The following is a 20,233-nucleotide window of genomic DNA, read 5'->3' on the forward strand; positions in this document are numbered from 1 at the left end:
GTTCTATGCCTTCCCTCCCTTACCACTTCTTCCCACCACGATCAGGAAGATTCTTCACAAACGGGCAGAGGTCCTCCTGGTTGCACCACATTGGCTGAGACATTCATGGTTCACCGACCTGATGGAGCTCTCCGCATCCCCTCCATGGAGGATTCCAGCAAATCGCATCTCCCTCATTCAGGGGGAACTACACTATCCGGACCTTCAATGGCTCCAGTTAACCTTCTGGCACTTGAGAGGCAGGCCTTAGGCTGAGACTCATATTCATCAAGGGTCATAGCCATGATTCAGCAATCCAGGTGAACCTCGACGAATAGAATATACGATGCCACGTGGAAAAGTTTCTGTAATTGGTGTTCAGATCACAAAATTGACCTTTTGACCATTTCAGTGCCAGTTATCTTGGAGTTCCTGGTGGATGGTCTGGACAAAGGTCTTTCAACGAGCACCATTCATAGGCAGGTAGCAGCACTTGCCACAGTTATTACTTGTGGCAATGAATCCTTAACACATCACCCCATGATATGCTCCTTCCTAAAGGGAACTAACAACGCTAGACCACCAACTGTATATAGATATCCCTCGCGGGATCTTCATCAGGTCTTACAGGCTCTTGTTTCTCCACCTTTTGAGCCTATTGACACTTGTTTGTTTAAATAATTATCGATGAAGGTGGCTTTTCTTGTTGCTGTAACTTCGGCCAGAAAAATTTCTGAACTGGTTGCTCTTTCAGTGAGAAAGGACCTGTGTACTTTCAATAATGACACGGTAACCCTTAGGCTAGACCCCTCCTTCGTGCCCAAAGTTAATTCCTTGTATCATAGATCTCAGGAAATAGTTTTGCCAGACTTCTGTCCTAACCCATCTAATGACATAGAGGTTCAGTGGAACAAATTGGATGTGCACAGGGGTTTATATTGTTATATACAGAGAACCTCATCCTTCCGCAAAACAGAGGTTCTGTTTGTGTCCTTTCACCCTTTGTCACTAGGACAAAAGGTTTCTTCAACCACAATAGGCAGGTGGATTAGAGCTTGTATTTCTCTGGCATACCAGACTCAGTCACTGCAAGCTCCTAGGCATATTACGGCCCATTCCACCTGAGGCGCAGCTACTACAGCTGCCTGGACTACCCAGGCCTCCATAGAGGAAATTTGTAGAGCAGCAACATGGGCATCGCCCTCTTCCTTTGTCCATCACTACAAGATGGATATATATATAAATATATATGCCTCTTCTCTGGCTTCATTTGGCCGCAAGGTACTAGAACACACATTAACATCGGACGGGACCCAGGCCCAAACTAATTCCCACCCTTAGGGACACAGGGCTTGGTATGTCCCATCCGTGGGTTCTCCATCCAATCATGCTGGAGAAAGGGGCGTTGTCTTACCTGAACGCCTTTTCTCAGCATGATGATGGAGAATCCACTCCCTCCCATTAAGTCAGTTGGCCTGGTTCCCATATTGTTCAGACGCGTCAGACTAAAGTCTGAGTATCGCCTAAGCCTAAAATTGGGGTGCAATTGGCACAGCGGGTGCGGTACTAAGATTCAGACTTAGTCTAATTGGATCAGATATATTAAGACAACCCATCCATGGATTCTCCATCATTATGCTGAGAAAAGGCATTCAGGTAAGACAACACCCCTTTTAGTTTTTGAATAACTTATAGTTTAAAGTGGGAATTGTTTATATTGTTATTTTTGTTTTTAATTTTCTTTCTTTTTTTGAAAATTTCTTGTATTTGGGTTAAAGTATTTTATGGATTTGGTTATTGGTATAGTTGGATAAGCTTAGTTAGAATTTGTTTGCTTATTTGTAACCCTGTAATCAGCTTTGGGAAGTGAGGGGGGGCTAGGGTTAGGGGGGGACGGAGGGAGGGATATTGTATTGTAATAAAATGGAAAATTTGTATAAAACTTTTCAATAAAAAAAGTTTTGCTGCTAATGAACTTTTATGCTTTTCAGATGTCTCTGTGAAGGCTTTTGTTCAATGTATAAGTTATACATTGAAGCAAATATTTCAATGAAATTAATCATTCTGCAAATTCTTTAAGTCTAAACTTATGATGAGGAAAAAGGCCATTATATCACATATCTAATAGTGTGTTCTTATATCCCTCCCAAAATTATATGATCTGGCATATGAAGTGATAATGTGATATGAAGTAATATAAAGAAGAATTGCTTGGTGGATCAGCCAGCTCCGAGAAACTCAGGACCACTAGCAGTAGTCAAATAGCTTTACCCAGCATGTTGGCTATTAACAAGATTCCAGATGGGGCAAAGTATTTGGCTGACAAGGTGACCAGCAGAGAGAGAGCAGAAAAAAAGAGAGGACCTAGCTAGCAAACCCACTCAGTATGTTCAGTAAGTGTGATGTAAAAAAAGCTAAGCAGCCAGCAGAATCCCAGCAAGGAACATTGCAAGGCTTTGCTAAGGAATGGCAAAGGTTAAGCAATAAGCCAATTTATTCTAGCCAGGGCCAGGATAATTAAAACCAGAGAAAGATAATCAACCAAGTGTTTAAAGATACTCTATCCAAGCCAGAACAAGTTGAACTAAATAGGTGTCAACCATTCTGAACAAGCACCACCCAATTGAAATCAGCACCATGTTGGTCCAAGCTAAAAGCAGCCAAGTCAATCAAATATGAGATCAGTAAGAAAAATACTAGTCCAGAGGACTTAATGATTAAGTTTGAAGTGTTAATAAAAAAGGGAACCATCTGATATAAGATTAAGGGGAGGAGAAATTCCAAAATGATGGACTATGCAGGTTCAGCCTGATGTATCAGTTGTAATCATGATTGCCTTAAATGAGAGTTGTTAGGGAAAATAAAGCATGCCTACTTCTAGGTTCTTACTCTTAATCTTCAGAAAATATCAAAATCAGCTTAAGTATGCTACAAATACATGGTAGCTTTTAGAAGCTAGCTTAAAAAAATAACCTTGGAATCAAAAACCCAAGAAACCACAAAACTGTGAGTTCTAGTCCTATATTAGGCATGAAAACCAACTGAAAGAATTTGGGCCAGTCACTCTTTCTCAGCCCAAGCCACACAGAGTTGTTGTTGTGGGGAAAATAGGAGGAAGGAATATTAGGTATATTTTTTGCTTTGAATTATTTATGAAAACAATAAAGACAAGATATATATATATATATATATATATATATATATATATATATATATATATATATATATATATATTTTCTGAGGTCTTCGTGGGAGTTTGTATGTAGGTCTTTGGTTATTCGGGTTTTCTCCCACGTAAAATTGGAAGTGTCTTGGCGAAGTTTCGACGAAATCCCATTCGTCATCTTCAGACTGGTGTTTTCAGCTTCATGCTTCAAGGACCAATGTGTGGTCTTAGAAGAAGAAACAGCTAAGACCACACATTGCTCCTCGAAGCACAAGCTGAAAACACCAGCCTAAAGATGACAAATGGGACTTCATTGAAACGTCGCCAAGATACTTCCAATTTTATGCGAGAGAAAACCCGAATAACCAAAGATATATATATATATGTGTGTATATATATATTTAATAATGTCAGTGAAAACACAATTCCTGGGTATATCCATGTCATAAAATAAATGAATCTCGACCACCAGGAAAAATCCAAACTGGAAAAAATTAATAAATACCGAGCTATTTATGTGTGTGTGTGTGTGTGTGTGTGTGTGTGTGAAGAAAGAAAAAAAGAAAGAAAAAAGAAGTAGAAAATAGAAAACATCTCTACCTATAATGGACCACATGGGAATACACTGATAAAAATATTTTTTTTTTGTTGCTCTGTATTGCTCTAATAATGAAAAAGGGGAGAAATTTTCCATGTGGAATTAATCTGCCGTTTTCTTACTTTTGTGGTATACCAGAGTTTATAAAGAGAATCTTCTCAGCAGAGCTCTAAAATATAAAGGCTATTTAAGGAATCTCTGAAACTCATATTGAATCTTTTCTTAGAGTATTCTTACAAACTTGCTGTGAAAATGGGTTTAACTTTCAACAGAATGCTTGCAGTTCCATTTTCAGAATCTTTCTTGATTATTTTGAAGAAAGTATTGTGCTTACTCCAGGAAAAGGATCTATAATTTCTGACAAAAGAAATCTCAAAGTATTGAAAATGGGAAGGGCAAAATCATGTTAAAAATATTCATATTTTCAGGAAGTCAGGTCATGTATTTTAAGAGTGAATCTTTATTTGCTAATGATGATTTTCTATAGATTTTTATTATTCAAGCCTATGATAATGTTACTATGCTGCTCTTATAATAGGTAGGTATCAGAGAGTATTTGATTCTAATCCAGGTAAGTTATTTAATACTTGGGATCTTAGATTAATCACAATTGTTGAAATTGGTATTGAATCCAAATTATCTTGATCAATTGGTCTCTATGGATTCATATATATAGCTAAACATATTTAAAAACTAAATGAATTTCTTCTCAGAGTGTATAATTGTTTTTATAATATTATAAAATATTAAGATAAGCATATAATAGATTGAGAAATAAACTGTAAGTAACAATTTCAAGAAAACCTTTTCCAGCTTCAACTTCAATTATGCTTCCTATTGTTCTAGGTGGCCATGAGGAAAGATTTAGAAGGAAGACACATAGAAAGAGGAAATACAACAAGTATAACAGAATTCATCTTAATTGGGTTCCCCAATTCTTGGGAGATAGAGATTCTCCTTTTCCTGTTGTTTTTCCTCCTTTTGGTGGCAACAATGATTGGGAACATGCTAATTATAATTCTGATATCATCAGATTACCGCCTCCAGTCACCAATGTATTTCTTCCTGTATAACTTGTCCATAATTGAAATCCTGATAACCCTAACGGTGGTTCCAAAGATGTTGCAAAACCTCTTATTGGAGCGGAAGAATATTTCCTTCTCTGGATGTTTAATTCAGTCATACTTCTATTTTCTGTTTGGTACTTCTGAATATGTCCTATTGGCAATGATGTCTTATGATCGGTATGTAGCCATATGTTACCCCCTTCATTATACTACCATGATGAATGAGAAGGTCTGTATTTCTCTGGTATTGGCTTCCTGGATGAGTGGCTTCTTTTCCATTCTTACTCCCACTGTGATGAAACTGGGTTTGCCCTATTGTGGGCCCAATGTGATCAATCACTTTTTCTGTGACAGTGCCCCTTTGCTTCACTTAGCTTGTGCTGACATTCGCCTGCTGGAGTTTATTGATTTCCTTGTCTCACTTCCTATTATTCTGGGTTCCCTTTTACTGACATTGATCTCTTATATTTACATTCTAAGTACTATCCTGCAAATTCCTTCTGCCACAGGAAGGCAAAAGGCCTTTTCAACTTGTGCTTCTCATTTTACAGTTGTTTCAATTGGCTATGGCACCTCAATCTTCATTTATATCAGACCTTCTCAAACTAGCTCTATGAATCTCAACAAAATTGCCTCTTTGATCACTACTGCTATAACGCCTCTGCTAAACCCCATCATATTCACTTTTAGAAATCAGAAAGTCCAAGAGGTTTTTAGGGACTTTATTAAAAAGCTCACTCATATGACAAAACATTTAGAGTGAAAAATCTTTATGCTTTCCCTATTAGTTATAAATTGTGAAAACATACTCTTCTCTTTTATATGTATAACAGACTTACAGCTTTGTGAGAAATGGTGTTGAGACCAAACCATCAAATGAGCTCTGCAACTTGAGAAAGGCTATTACTCCTTTGTGTGTTATATTGTATCAACACATTGCTTAATGATGGTACTGAATCCAAACATTCAAAATTTTACTCATTTGCTGACTTTTTTTTTCTTTTCTTTATATGTTTGTGCACAAAATCTACATCTAGAGAGCTTACCAACAATGAAGCTTTCCATCATTTGTAAAATATAACCTCGGAGGAAATCTAGTTAATACAGAATATATAATTATATTTTTTTCCCTAACTAGAGACAAAGGAATACTTGCAGAGGTAAAGTAATCATAAAAATCACATAATAAAAATAAATATAATATTGCTCTTTACCCTTTTTTTTGTACTTTACAAATAAATTGTTTTATATTTTACTGTCTTGGATAGATGGATAGATAGATAATAGATAGATAGATAGATAGATAGATAGATAGATAGATAGATAGATATGATAGAAATAGATAGATAGATAGATAGATAGATAGATAGATAGATATCTTCCTCCAAGATATTTTCATAACAAATTAAAAAGTAAGCAGAGATAGTATTTATTCAAGTTAAATTATGTGGGTAACCCAGCTTAAAATTCATGTAAAAAAATAATCTTTTAATTTTAGTGACATTTATTATTATGTTTTAAGCCCTAGCATAAAAACTGAACATATAACAATAAGAAAAATAAAACACATTAATCAGATTAAAACAGTTAAATTGATATTCATTTCAGTAGAAGAAAGTGTTTACAAAGGATGCTTGGAGTTCATTTCATTCATCATGATGTTATGATGTACACCAAGAAAAAAATATTTAATAGTGCTGTAAATAAATTCAAAAGCCAATGACTGACTGTAGATTTGATGTATATTCCACCATTTTTCTTGTTTTGGGATAAATAGAATGTTACTAACTCCCTCTCAAGGAAGACTTTTTGCTAATTTGTTAAAACAACAACAATCATCTTTCCTCCTTACCTCCTATGTTATAAAACTAGTATGTAGTTATGCCACTGTAATGTGTGGGGATCTATATGTGAAGTAATATGAATAGTATGGAATATTATTATAAAATATCAGAAAATCTCTATCATGCTGATATTATTTGCTGCAGCCTTTGGTTGGCAGAAAACATTGCCTTTTCCAAAACAGTTCGATCACAGATTTCTTACAGCCATTCTTTGATATCTGGAATAATATTATATTTTCAGTTTCTCAGTATCAATCCTTTAGATACCCCACCATGTTCAATACAATCATAATTCCTGATAAATATTCAAATTTCAAAGTTGTGGCATTGTAATGGTATGTATGAATAGCCTTGGAAGACAGAGGAAGAGCTGCACACTAGATAATGGTCAAACAAGTAGTAGAAGTAATGTGGACATGGCAAACAACCTTCCCTAGTTCCTTGTATTTTGAGACTTGCAAGATTATTAATGCTTCTGGACTAGGCTATCTTGCAAGGCTGGCATCAATCTTGCAAACTGAAAAGCACGTCTCTTCCCTTCTCACCTTTACAGTTATAAATGTAAATGTTGGATGAACTAACTTTAATCTTAGATCTGTTGATACTGTTTTAACATATTTATGGATATGAGATTCCATTCTTTAGTCCATGTTTGGAATAACTAAAAAATGGCGATTTTAAATATATTTCTGAAATCTTAATAATTATTTTTGTGATGATTTATGCTTTTTATTATATCATGGCTTCATATTTTACATTTTTAATTTACCTGTATGCTAGTCAGAAAGCTTCAGTTTTTCTTTGGAAAGTTCTGAAAAAAGTAAAATACAAGTAGGTCTGGACTAGTGTAGCCAATGAATCCAACTAAATATTTACATTATTTAAATGTGCACTATGCATAGCTATATTTCTATAGAAAATAGGGTAGTTGGTTGTACTTCAATGGAAATAGGTAAGAAAAAATATTGAACATATTTTTTGTTTTATATTAATGAAATATAGCAAAGGATAGAAAATTGACTAATTTAAATGTACAGTAAACATTGTATTATTATAGAAAGCAAAATAAAAACAAATAAAAATATACACTGTTTTCCTGTAATCTTTTTTCCATTTTTTAAACACACAAATTAGCAACATCTAAAGCTTCAATTGCTTGTGTGCTGGCTTCACATTAATTAAATTTCGGGTCACATTAAACATGATCTGCATTATGAAAAGATTTAAAATTTAATATTGAAATATAGTAAAAATATGTTTTTTTGAATGATAGATTATTTTTTGTTTCTCTCTCCCTTTTTTGCTTTTCTTTTCTTTTCTTTCTTTCCTCCTTGGTTTATCTATACTCTTTTTCCTTCGTATTGTTTTTTCTTTTTCTTCCTTAGTATTTTTTTTATGTGTTTTTAATATTAGGGGTGGTATAATTAGGAAAAGATTGAAATAATGGAAGAGATGAAATTAATAATTGGAAAATTATTGAATAAGAATAGAATATAGTTGAGAGATGTAAGAATTTAGTTATGGAAATAATATGTTTAAATAAGAGAAACTTGGGATACCTGAATAGTATATAAATGTATTAGTTTAAGTTTAAATGTTTGAAAAATTAATAAAGCGTAAAACAGGATCTTATGGGATAGATAATAAGCTGTTGAAATTTTTTTATTGATTAATGGAATCTATATGTAGTGATATATTAATGAATGAATTTGTTTTAGAAATGTATTAATTTGAATATAATACTTTAAATAGAGAGAGTTAGTTTAAGTTTAACATTTGAAAAACTAATAAAATGTAAAATAGGATTCTATGGGATAGATAATGAGTTGTTGAATATTTTTTATTCATTAACGGAATTTATATATATGAATTTGTTTTTAGAAATGTATTAATTTGATTATAATATCCTAAATAGAGAGAGAGGGGAATTTCAAGGAATATTGTGTGAGCTGTATATTTATAATGTTATTGTTTTTAATTGATAACCCTATCTCCACATTGGTTCTTAAGCCTTGTGGGGGGAAAATGGAAAACTAATAAAAATTGTTTAAAAAAAAACATGACCTGGTATCAGTTTATAATTTGCACTTATTCAAATAATGCATTATTCAAACTTGCACTAATTGTGACCTATCTGTATACAAATTTGTAAACATATATAAACACATGAGCAAGTAAATTACTTGGTTTTGTGATTATAAGAAGCATACACATGTAAAGATTTAAATGGTACATGAAACAAAATCTATGAATTAATCAAGCTTGCCACCTATTTAATATAAAATATAAAATTTTAGATAACTGAATATTCCTATTATTACACAGAACATGAAAAAATAAGTAAACAAAAAAACAAAACAAAAGTAAAGCATTGCTGAAGGAGATACCTTCTGAATCTCCTAAGAATGATAGGTTCTATAAGAATTGGTTTAAAAACTGGTATTTATGGAAATATTAATTATAACAATAATTAATATTTGGATGCATTTTTTTCATATAGAAATATTAGGAAACTAGATGTAATCTGATGTTCATTAATTGGAATGTATGTCAAGCTCCGATGAATGTATTCAAATATAATTTAAAAAATAGAAAATTCTAATATATATTTATTTATCGATGCATTTATTTTCCTTATGTTTGATCTTCCTATTTCCAGGAAGCCTGCCACCTACTTCTTTGTTCACTTTTTAAAGCTATTAACAATTCTGATTTCAACTTTAGCTATTTAATGTTAATTCAGTATGGCAATGCAGTATTAGAATTAGGATCTTCTCTTCCAAGAAAAAAAAAAAAAAAACTTCTTTGAGCTGAGCTCACTTCCTGATAATTACAATGATATCCTCATGTATAGTAGGCAATGAAAGAGAATTGATTTGTTATTGTTGTTTTTATGTATGATAGAGTTAGAGATGATACAGATCTGCTGGTGCTAGACCTAGGTGATATAGCTATAGATCCATCGAATATTAATCAGGTCTGATCTGTTTTTCAGGATCAGTCAAAATTATCTACTTTCTCCTATAATTTACATATTGCATATATATTATGTGCTACTCCTTGTTAGATGCCTTGATTATGATTAGTGGGAAGATGTAATAAGTTATGTTATGAAAGAAAAATAATAAATATTTTAGGTAAATTACCATTAATACAACAGAAAGGATTAAGTCTAGAATCCTATAGATTATCACACTCATTGACTTTTAGATTTTAACAGCAATGAAGAAGCACATTGTATTGTATCCCCAAAAGAATTGTCCTAAGAGTACCATTTTACTAAATGATCATTAGGGTAATGTAAACGGAAGAATGATTCACTTCTCATGGAACTGGAAGTAACAAGACAGCAACATTAGTTGCAGACGATAAATAAAATCTACTCTGAATGCATTGTTCAATCATTTTATTAGGGTTACCCTGAAACATTCAAGAAGACCTCCAAGGTCCCTTCCAATTCTGTTATTTTGTTCTAGTGGACATTATGGGGAGGCCTAGGCTCCCAGTGATCCTGGATGTTCACTCCTGTTCTAATAGAAATAAGTTAGCTGAATGGAGCATTTCATATAACTGAATGAAGAAATTTGTCCATTTTGTGAAGAAATACAAATTTTATAGTATTCTTCAATGTTATACATATGATTATCACTTGGAAATTTGCTTTCTTAGTAAAAGGAGTTCTAAGAAACCGAAAGACTGATACATGTGAGTAATATATTTCCTTTTAAGGAATTCAAAAAGGCTCTGATACATTCTCATTTGAGAGTTTAAAATATTAATGTTACATTGATTTGTAGAAGAAGAAAAAAATCTACTGATCCAATAAAGAATATTTTCCAACAATAAGCAGTATGTCCCTCTGTTTTTCAACAAAGTATACTGAATAGAATGTTCACTTGACTGGGGAGATTCTATAAACAATATTAGGAAAAGATGGCTAGATTGGACAGTTGGATTTGATTTCTTTGTGGTGCAGCAGGAATATTTAAAGACCTGAAATTATTTGAAAATAATTTGCAATAATTTTTAGACACACTGCATCTTTGACCATTATTCCAGAACTTATTCTTCCAAATATAGATGGGCCAAGATGAAGAAGTAGGTAGTGCCAAGGGAAAAAAAGCAAATACATTAATTATGATTAATGAAATTATTAAATATTCAGTATGCAATACTTTCCACTGTTTTCTGTCACTCTGAACAATGTACAGAAATCCTGTAAAAATATTGATAGCATTTTGGAAGTTGAACCCAAATATTCAAGGAGGATGTTTGTTCCTCTGATTCCAAGTTGTGCATTTTCATCTTATTAGAAGATGAAGGTTTGAATGGCAATGTGTCTTGACCCTTATAACCTCTCTTCTCTTTGTTCTCCACAAACCTCAGTTAGAATAAAGTAGACATTTTTAACTCCATTTTTTTGTTTGTTTGGGGACGGAAGAATCAAAACTTTTAATATATTGGTTTGGTTTCTAACTAAGCCATATCTTTATACTGTCTTACTAATTCTTATGTCTTTAAGTTAATTTTCCAGAGTCAACAGTAGCAAAAATTTATGATCATAGATTTTTATAGGATTTAACTGTGATTTGCTTGCCTCAGTGGCTCATAAATTCTAAGCCTTTTTTCAAGCATTCCTCCACTTCTTTTAACTTAATATACTTTCTATGTATTTACATAATTGTCTTCTCTTTCCAAATGTTTAATATTATTCTTTATGAAAAATAAATAGCAAAAATATAATGGCATTATTTTCCACAATATATATATATTAATCTGACAACAAAATGAAAATCTGTGGCTATCATTTTGATTGGTTTTTCTCTGTCTTCTTTACTTTTTAATATATTACTAATTTAATGCATATTCCTATTATTTTTGTCAGGAATTTCCAAAACATGATGGAGAATCATACACTCATTGTCAGTTTTCAGCTACTAGATTTTCCTGAACTACATCAACTTGAACATCTCATTGGCTTCATTCTTCTTGCATCATATATGATTACTTTAGCTGGAAATATCATGATTATCATCCTGGTTATTCATGATCCCCAACTACACATCCCCATGTACTTTTTCTTAGGTAATCTTTCTTGCTTAGAAATACTAATCACAACCTCCATTATTCCCAAGGTACTGCTAAGTCTTTTGCTGGGCAACAAATCTATTTCATACCCAGGGTGTCTTTCGCAGTGCTATTTTTTCTTCTTCCTGGGAAGCAGTGATTTTGTCCTTTTAGCAGTCATGTCATATGATCGGTATGTGGCCATTTGCAATCCTTTGCAATATCCAGTGATCATGAGACATGAGTTCTGCCTATGGCTAGTTATTAGCTGTTATGCAACAGGTTTTTTGGGAACCATTCTCCCCACCATCCTAGTTACAAATTTGTCTTTCTGTGACAGAAATCAGATTGATCACTTTTTCTGTGATAGCTTAGCCTTGATGAAACTGGCCTGTACTGACACTAATCTTGTGGAGTTAATAAGTTTTTTCTCATCCTCAGTGATTGTGGTAGGGTCTTTCATTAGCACCATTATATCCTATGTTTATATAGTCACAGTTATTGTCCAGATTCCATCTTCCTCCGGAAGACAAAAGGCATTCTCTACTTGTTCATCCCACTTAACTGTGGTTAGTCTTGGGTATAGCAGTTGCATTTTCATGTATGTAAGGCCTTCAGGCAGCAATCCATCAACAAATAAAATTGTTTCTCTAATCAATACAGTATTGACTCCTTTGTTGAGCCCATTCATATTCAGTTTGAGAAATAAGCAAATGAAAGAGGCTGCAAAAACAATTTTCATAAAGCATGCAGTCTAGTGAAGTTAATTCACATTCTCTCAATGGAGAACTTCTGGAAGTTGTAAGTTGTAAGTTGCTGTGCAATCAAGTTAACATGATCAAGTTCAAGTTAAATATTTATGAACAACCCCTCCTTTCTCCATGTCATACTAGCAGTTGATGAAAGAATTAATATTTCTACCTATAGTATAATCTGCACCTCAGAATTGTACCTTAAAAGAAAACTATGGATGAATATCAAGGAAACAAATGGTGGCAGGATTCTTTTTTCTGCAATATAATTAAAAGTGATTGATAACCAAACATTCTTTTTGTTAGATAAGGAAAATTACTGGATTCCTATCATTTTGTATTTAAAAGAATCAATTGTTAATAAAGATTGGTATTTAATATTAAGATCAGGTAGCTATGCAGAAATATTTAGTTTGCACTATTTTTTTTTAAAAAATGTCTTTTTTTAAAATTGTGCATTCCAGTCTACATATGTGTTTCTGATGTGAGAAAGTGAATGAAGTGTCTCTTCTATACATTTAACAGACCGAAAAGCAAAGCAAATGTATCTCTTGAAAATTGACTTCATGTTCCTATTTAATTTCATTTTTGGAATGATCAAAAGTTATGAAAATGCTTGGACAATTATTAAAGTAATGAAAACATTCTGAAAAGATTTTGCTGTTGCTGCTTTAGTAAAGATAATAAAGTTGCTAATTTCAGGCTTTCCCTCACTACTGAATTTTATTCATAATCCTATTCACTCATCCTTAGATAGCAGAAAACAAAATTAAATTTCCTGATTGTCTTTCTCCATCAACTATTTCTGTTCATGTTCTGAAACCCTTGCTTTCTTTCATGGAGATACAGTAAGGAAAAATTGTTGCCAATGAATGTTTATTCCATAGTTAACTTGTTGAAAAGTAGAAAAAAACATTAATGAAAATGAAGAGCACAGTTATAAGAACCTAGATTCTTTATACTCATCCATTGTCAACTTGTGAATGATAAAGACAAAACTATAAACTAGGACAGGGGTAGGCAACCTTGGCTCTTTTATGATTTGTGGACTTCAACTCCCAGAATTTCCGAGCCAGCCACGCTGAGGGGAAAAGGCGAGGTTTCTAAGCTGAGCCATGCTGGCTCAGGAATTCTGGGAGTTGAAGTCCACGAGTTATAAAAGAGCCAAGGTTGCCTACCTCTGATCTAGGATATTAAACATGAAGGCATGAAAAAGAGGACATCCAATTCAAATGTGGTTGTTTATGTCAGTATTTCCTTCTGTTCTCCAGAAGATTTTTAAAAAATCATAAAAAATAGATATCTGATGAATGGCATGATCAGGTTTAAAGACGACAAGATGATAGTGATAACTGACGAAAAATGACCATGCATGGATGTATACTTTGCATGTGACCTAATAATATTGTCCATAATTGGCTGTTTAGAAGTATAATGGATTTCCTTTTCCTATGCTAGGGAATAGAACCTCTAAATTTACATTGATTATTCCGCTGAAAATGCTTTCTAAATGCTGTAGCATTAATACCATTCCTACTAAGCCTCTGCTTGAAAATAAATTTATTTTAGATGAAATGAAAATAATTGGCAGATAATTTCAGTTACTAGTAATAGAAGGCTGTTGCTATATTACTTATGTGTCTCTATTCTTGCACAAATAATTAAGACAGACGTACAGAAATAAAATGCATGTCCTATGGATAACTTTAATCATAAAAATGTGTATTAATTTAAACAATAAAAATTTATTTAAATGAAAAAGGCATTAATAGAATTGGAATGAAAACACAGTGGAACTTTTAATTTTTTATTTTAAATCTGCTTCCTCAATTCTCCTATTATATCCATTGTATAGTTCAATAGATTTGCTATAGTTACTTTATAAGCAACAAAATCCATTAAACATTCAAAGATATAATAAAAGTATGCATGTATAGCTATATGCCTAATTTTGTTTAGCAACATATTCTGATTTATTTACATATAAACACTGAAGTTTTACCCAATTTGTCCTAACACTAGCTGAATTCTTGTACCTTATTCTGTATATAAGAATAAAAGTTGCACCCTTTTCTAGATGCAGTCAGTTATAATGCCTTGTTATATAATAGCTATAAAATAAACACGTTAAGTTAATTAACTTTTAATTAAAAGTTCAACACCTCAAGTGGAGACCAAAGTTTCTTCCTAGGAACCTTTGATTGGAAAATCATGTACTGATTTTGATATTTTGCTTACTTTAACCATGCAGCTTGGTAATCTGCCCTCATAACTAGAATCATGTAGCTTCTTGTTTAGTGATTCAGAGTTACTTAAAAAAAATCAATAAATGACATACATGGAATTTGATTAGTACCAAATGCTATGTAAAACTATATCTATATCTGCAGCTGTCTATATATTAAGTGGATTTCAGTGACGATATAAATTACCCTGATAAATAATTTTTGTGTTGCTTTGACCACACTTTGCCAATATGAAGTAGAAACTTTATTATATCCTTCAGAGTTCAATTATGGCATTTCTTTTCCATTTTTTTTATCAATTTACCCTGATGCTATCTTTGAACCCAGAAAATGTCTAGTTTCCAGCATATCTCCAAACCAAGGGTCCATTTTAGTCTCATTTTGAAAGCTTGTGACTGGAACTTCCTAAGAAGTTTAAACAAAATAAAGACAATTCAAAGTCATACAATATATTTACTCCATGCAAATATAATTCTGAATATTATTCTATACTTCATAATAAGAAAAGTTCATTGAAGCTTATAATATGGAATTCATGGTTACAGGTAGGCAGATTATAGGTAGGCCTCAATCTACGACCACAGTTCAGCCCCAAATTTCTATTGCTAAGTGAAACAGTTGTTATATGAATTTTGTCACATTTTATAACCTTTCTTGCTATAGTTGTTAAGTGAATCAGCACAGCTGAAAAGTTAGTAACATGGTTGTTAAGGGAATCTGGCTCCCCTTTTGACTTTGCTTATAAGGAAGTCACAAATGGTGATCTCATGTCTCTTGGACACTGCAACAGTCACAAATATAAATTAGTTGCCAAGCCTCTGAATTTTGTTCACATGACCTCACAATGGCCATAAGTGTGAAAAAGGATCATATTTTTCCTTTATAACTTTGAATGGTCTTAGGATATACATTACATCAAAGACAATCCTCCATTATTTAGATGAGAAGGAGCAGACAAGACAATAATATTTTATTTGTAGTTAGGAACATAATAAAGATCATTCCATCAGACTCATGTTACAATTGTATATTTGAACATATCTGATTTGATTTTGGAATTGAGTTTGAAAATGTTGCTATAGCTACTACATATGCCAGTACATTAGAAATTATACATATAGTAAGCTTATGATACTTCAGTTTACTGATTTTTGAAACAAGTGCAATGTAAAAATAACAGTAAATTAAAATCTACAACCACATTTCATTGCTTTACAAGCAAAATTGGGCATGCATCTTCTCAATTAGTTTCTGAAAGGCTCCTCTGAAATCATTATTCTTCAGACTGTAAATTACAGGATTCAGAAGGGGTGTTATGACAGTGTAGAAAATAGATATCACCTTATTCAGTTCTGAGGAAAAGTTAATATTGGGGCGAACGTACATTGAGATCATAGTGCCAAAATATATTATCACCACAGCCAAGTGGGAGCCACAGGTGGAATAGGCCTTTTTCCTTCCAGAAGCAGAGGGGATTTTTAGAATAGTAAAGATGATGAAGGCATAAGATACCAAGGTAAGCAAGAGACATGTAAAAAGGACCAACAAAGAGAGCACAAATATAGTAATCTCAGTGACTGAAGTATCAGAACAAGAGAGCTTCAACAAAGGTGGGATATCACAAAAGAAATGATTGATTCGGTTGGATCTGCAGAAAGATAATTTGGAGATCAACAAAGATGGCAACAGTCCTGTGATGAGACCAATCACCCAAGACCCAATTGCCAGTCGTCTACAGGTCTGACTATCCATGGTTATTGTGTAATGCAGTGGATCACAGATGGCCAGGAATCTGTCATATGCCATCACAGATAAAAGAAAGCATTCTGTTGCCCCCAGAAAGACAAAAAAGTAGAGCTGGGTTATGCATCCATTGTAAGAGATGGTGTTGGTCTCCCAGAGAAGACTGCGGAGCATTTTAGGCACAATTGTGCTGGTATACCAAATCTCTAGGAAAGAAAGGTTTTGGAGAAAAGCATACATAGGAGAGTGAAGACATGGCTCCAACTTGACCACTGCAATGATAATCACATTCCCTGTGACAGTTAATATATAGATAAATAAGAATAGAGCAAAAAGGGTGATCTCCCACTTTGAAAAGATCTGAAACCCTAGAAGCTGGAATTCAGATATGGTGCTGCGATTCTCCATCTGCTGCAATGTTCTTAGGTTCTCCTGGAGGTGTAATTCAATTGTAATAGATTACTTCTATGAAGAGTGAGGAGACCTATGTCTAATAGCAACTCTATGTTACCATTCTTTATTTCTTGAATTTAAGAAACACCATGATCAATGCTTATCGTGACCTGAAATATTAAAAACAAGAACCAAATATTCCTTGTTTGTCTCTAAGAGAAATGATAGGGAAATCCACAATGCCCTTGTCAATTTCACCCTTATTTCTTTGTCTAGGCTAAGGGGAAATTTCAAATATTTCCCTTAAAATGCCTGAAATTCAGGTACAAGAGGCAATTGCTTGCTTAAATAGGAGAGTGGAGCATCACAAATCAAACCAAAGCTTCTCTGTTGATTTAGTTATGGTACAGCTGGACCTTAATTGTGATCAAAAAGTGCTGACAGTGTTTGAACCCAAAAATTCCAAGCTGTTTTCAAATTCTAGTGCAAAATTCTAGTGTGAATATGCTGAAAGAGACAGACACACAGAGAGAAATAATGATAGCAACTGTAAATAAAATTATAGGTTTTAAAAATAACAATGATGAATGAAGTTATTATTCTTATACTTGTACCAGAGCAAATATCATTAAGTTCTTTGGTTGTGTTTGTTTATTATTTGAAATGAAATTATTAAATGAATTGTTATTGTTCTCTAGGTTTTAGAAAATTTAATACTATTTCCAACAGTAGCCAACTATAATATATCTAGGGAGTTTACAGATAGAATACATAACTCTGATAACATTTTTTTTCTCCAATACCTGATTTTCAGATATGGAATATCTTTGAATTTGGATAGTCTATTTAGCTCTCATACATAGTCCATGAATTCATTTAAAAGTTTCTTGAAATGATCTAATTTAACAACCATTGCCTATTCTAAGATATATTACTGAATATTGTTTCTGTGCTATGTACTGTGGAATTCAATGTCCTAACTGACAACTTGGATAAGGACATCAATGCTTATTCAGTCCATAACTGGGATAACAATCTGACTAAATCAAAATAAAATAATAAAAAAACTAGGCAATCTAAGCATTGATGGAAACCAGGTTGATATTCAATACAAATAAATATAAATTTTATATTTAAATAGAATACAAGAATTAGAAACGATATTAGTTATTCACAGAATTATCTATGAGCAGCTTGCACATTATGTTTAATACATTGTATGAAATTATATTTTTGATAAATTGCAATTGGGGTAGTTATTTTGGTGAGAGGTTGTTTTATTCCATCTATGATGTGGTTATTAAAAAAATTCATGGACCTCAGTACAGAATTAAAATAATTCTTTTATTAGTTTTATATGAATGGATCGTGATTATACCTGGAAAATCTTAGAATAAACTTCCTTTCAGTGTGTGCTGTGATCAGGATCATAAGCTTACTATAAATATCCAAAGAAAAATAAGCAGCAACAATTAATCAACAACAAATTAAACTGAAACTTTAGTTGATAGATCCAAATAATATTTAAGAACTGATAAATTAAATAAGTAGTGTTCATTTAAAAGGACAGAGAAAACAATAAATCTATAATCAACCTTGTTTCATTTCAATTCAAAGGCCAATAAGACATTGCAACTCACTGAAAACAGTACCTTTCATTTAAACATTCAGAGCTATAAAAAAAATAAGGTGGGGCTTCCTCAGAATCCTACGTTTCTGATTAAAGAAACACAGAGACTATGATTATCAAGCCTTGGACATCACCCCAGAGAGAGAATTCTTTAAGGGCCCAGAGGGGGAAAAAAAATCATGACTCATCTATTGGGTGTTAATAAAGAAGATCCTGTATCCCAAAGCATGCAAGAAAGAAAAAGTTTTGAAGAAAAATATTGACACTAGAGATAGTAGAAAGTAGAGCTGTTCTTCATCAATGATTTGGACAAGGGGATAGATGGGGAACTCATCAAATTTGCAGATGACACCAAGCTGGCAGGAATATCCAAGACTCCAGAAGACAGGCTTAAGATACAGAAGGATCTGGACAGACTTTTAATTTTTAATTAATATAGATATTAAAGATGTAACTATATCCCTTTTATACTTTCATTGATTTTATTGGATTAGTTATCTCCCTATGGTTACTGTAATATACTCTAAATCTCAACAATTCTTATTGCATTCTTTGACAAGATAGCAAAATTAGTGGACTAGAGGAATGCTGTGGATATAATTTACTTGGACTTTAGTAAGGCGTTTGATAAAATAGACCACAACTTACTTCTTGATAAAATAGAAACATGTGGCTGACCGATGGTACTCAGCATGTGATCTTTGATGGAACTGCTTCTACATAGAGGAAAATGTGTAGTGGGATACCCTAAGGTTCTGTTCTAGGCCCAGTACTAGAATGATTTGGATGAGGGGATAGATGGGGAACTCATCAGATTTGCAGATCACACCAAGCTGGCAGGAATAACCAAAACTCCAAAAGATAGGCTTAAGGTAAAGAACGATCTTGACAGACTTCAGCATTGGGCACTATATAACAAAATGAAAGTCAATGGTGAAAAAAGCAAGGTTCTACATTTAGGTAAGAAAAACCAAATGTACAGGTATAGTGTAGGGGGTACTTTTCTCAATAGTAGTAACTGTGAGAGTGACCTCGGAGTCCTAGTGGACAATCACTTAAATATGAGCGAGCAGTGTGCTGCAGCTGCCAAAAAAGCCAATTTCCTTGCTGGGCTGGATTAACAGAGGGTAAGAATCAAGATCACATGAAATATTAATACCACTTTACAATGCCTTGGTAAGGCCACACTTGGAATACTGCATCCAGTTTTAGTCACCACGATGTAAAAAAGATGTTGAGACTCTAGAAAGAATACAGAGAAGAGCAACAAAGTTGATTAGGGGACTGGAGGCTGAAGCTTATAAGGAACGTTTGCTGGAATTGGGTATGTCTAGTTTAATGAAGAGAAGGATGAGGGGGGACATGATAGCAGTGTTCCAATATCTCAGGGGCTGCCACAAAGAAGAGGGAGTCAAGCTATTTTCCAAGGCGCCTGAAGGCAGGACAAGAAGCAATAGATGGAAACTAATGAAGGAGAGAAGCAACCTAGAACTAAGGAGAAATTTTCTGACAGTTAGAACAATTAAGCAGTGGAACAACTTGCCTCCAGAAGTGTTGAATGCTCCAACATTGGAAGTTTTTAAGAACAGACTGTCAGCCATTTGTCTACTTTCTACTATCTCTAGTGTCAATATTTTTCTTCAAAACTTTTCCTTTCTTGCATGCTTTGGGATACAGGATATTCTTTATTAACACCCGATAGATGAGTCATGATTTTTTTCCCCCTCTGGGCCCTTAAAGAATGGTAT

At 33.3% G+C, this 20,233-nt stretch overlaps 3 protein-coding genes across 8 annotated transcripts; 2 read left to right on the forward strand and 1 right to left on the reverse strand.

Moving 5' to 3' along the window:
• The first annotated feature begins 3,900 nt into the window (after positions 1 to 3,900).
• LOC120296622 (olfactory receptor 6M1-like) lies at positions 3,901 to 8,636 on the forward strand. 2 transcript variants are annotated; one of them, XM_039318453.1, is made up of 2 exons: positions 3,901 to 4,314; positions 4,590 to 8,636. In XM_039318453.1, exon 2 carries the CDS (start codon positions 4,596 to 4,598, stop codon positions 5,571 to 5,573), a length of 978 nt encoding a protein of 325 aa, XP_039174387.1. In that variant the 5' UTR covers positions 3,901 to 4,314; positions 4,590 to 4,595; the 3' UTR covers positions 5,574 to 8,636. The 2 variants fall into 2 exon arrangements, with proteins under 2 accessions (XP_039174387.1, XP_039174388.1); XM_039318454.1 differs by having other exon boundaries at positions 3,902 to 4,281.
• Positions 8,637 to 9,961: 1,325 nt separating this feature from the next.
• LOC120296610 (olfactory receptor 6M1-like) lies at positions 9,962 to 13,186 on the forward strand. The gene is made up of 2 exons (XM_039318426.1): positions 9,962 to 10,359; positions 11,540 to 13,186. Coding segments are annotated over exons 1-2 (942 nt in total). The 5' UTR covers positions 9,962 to 10,357; the 3' UTR covers positions 12,480 to 13,186.
• A 2,385-nt stretch (positions 13,187 to 15,571) lies between these two features.
• On the reverse strand, positions 15,572 to 18,558 carry LOC120296606 (olfactory receptor 11L1-like). 5 transcript variants are annotated; one of them, XM_039318423.1, is made up of 3 exons: positions 18,508 to 18,546; positions 18,234 to 18,293; positions 15,572 to 16,894 (listed from the first exon to the last, which is right to left on the reverse strand). In XM_039318423.1, the coding sequence occupies exon 3, from the start codon at positions 16,868 to 16,870 to the stop codon at positions 15,932 to 15,934; it is 939 nt and encodes a 312-aa protein (XP_039174357.1). In that variant the 5' UTR covers positions 16,871 to 16,894; positions 18,234 to 18,293; positions 18,508 to 18,546; the 3' UTR covers positions 15,572 to 15,931. The 5 variants fall into 5 exon arrangements, with proteins under 5 accessions (XP_039174357.1, XP_039174356.1, XP_039174354.1 ...); XM_039318422.1 differs by having other exon boundaries at positions 15,572 to 17,362; positions 18,508 to 18,529; XM_039318420.1 differs by lacking the exon at positions 18,234 to 18,293 and having other exon boundaries at positions 18,508 to 18,558.
• Positions 18,559 to 20,233: the final 1,675 nt, after the last annotated feature.

This window comes from Crotalus tigris, unplaced genomic scaffold (assembly GCF_016545835.1).
Source record: "Crotalus tigris isolate CLP2741 ecotype Arizona unplaced genomic scaffold, ASM1654583v1 scf7180000021363.294534, whole genome shotgun sequence".
Classification (NCBI taxonomy): domain Eukaryota; kingdom Metazoa; phylum Chordata; class Lepidosauria; order Squamata; family Viperidae; genus Crotalus; species Crotalus tigris.

Excerpts from the sequence above, each read along its gene's own strand:
- LOC120296606 (XM_039318420.1), bottom strand. The coding sequence starts at position 16,870 with ATGGAGAATCGCAGCACCATATCTGAATTCCAGCTTCTAGGGTTTCAG.
- LOC120296622 (XM_039318453.1), top strand. The coding sequence starts at position 4,596 with ATGAGGAAAGATTTAGAAGGAAGACACATAGAAAGAGGAAATACAACA.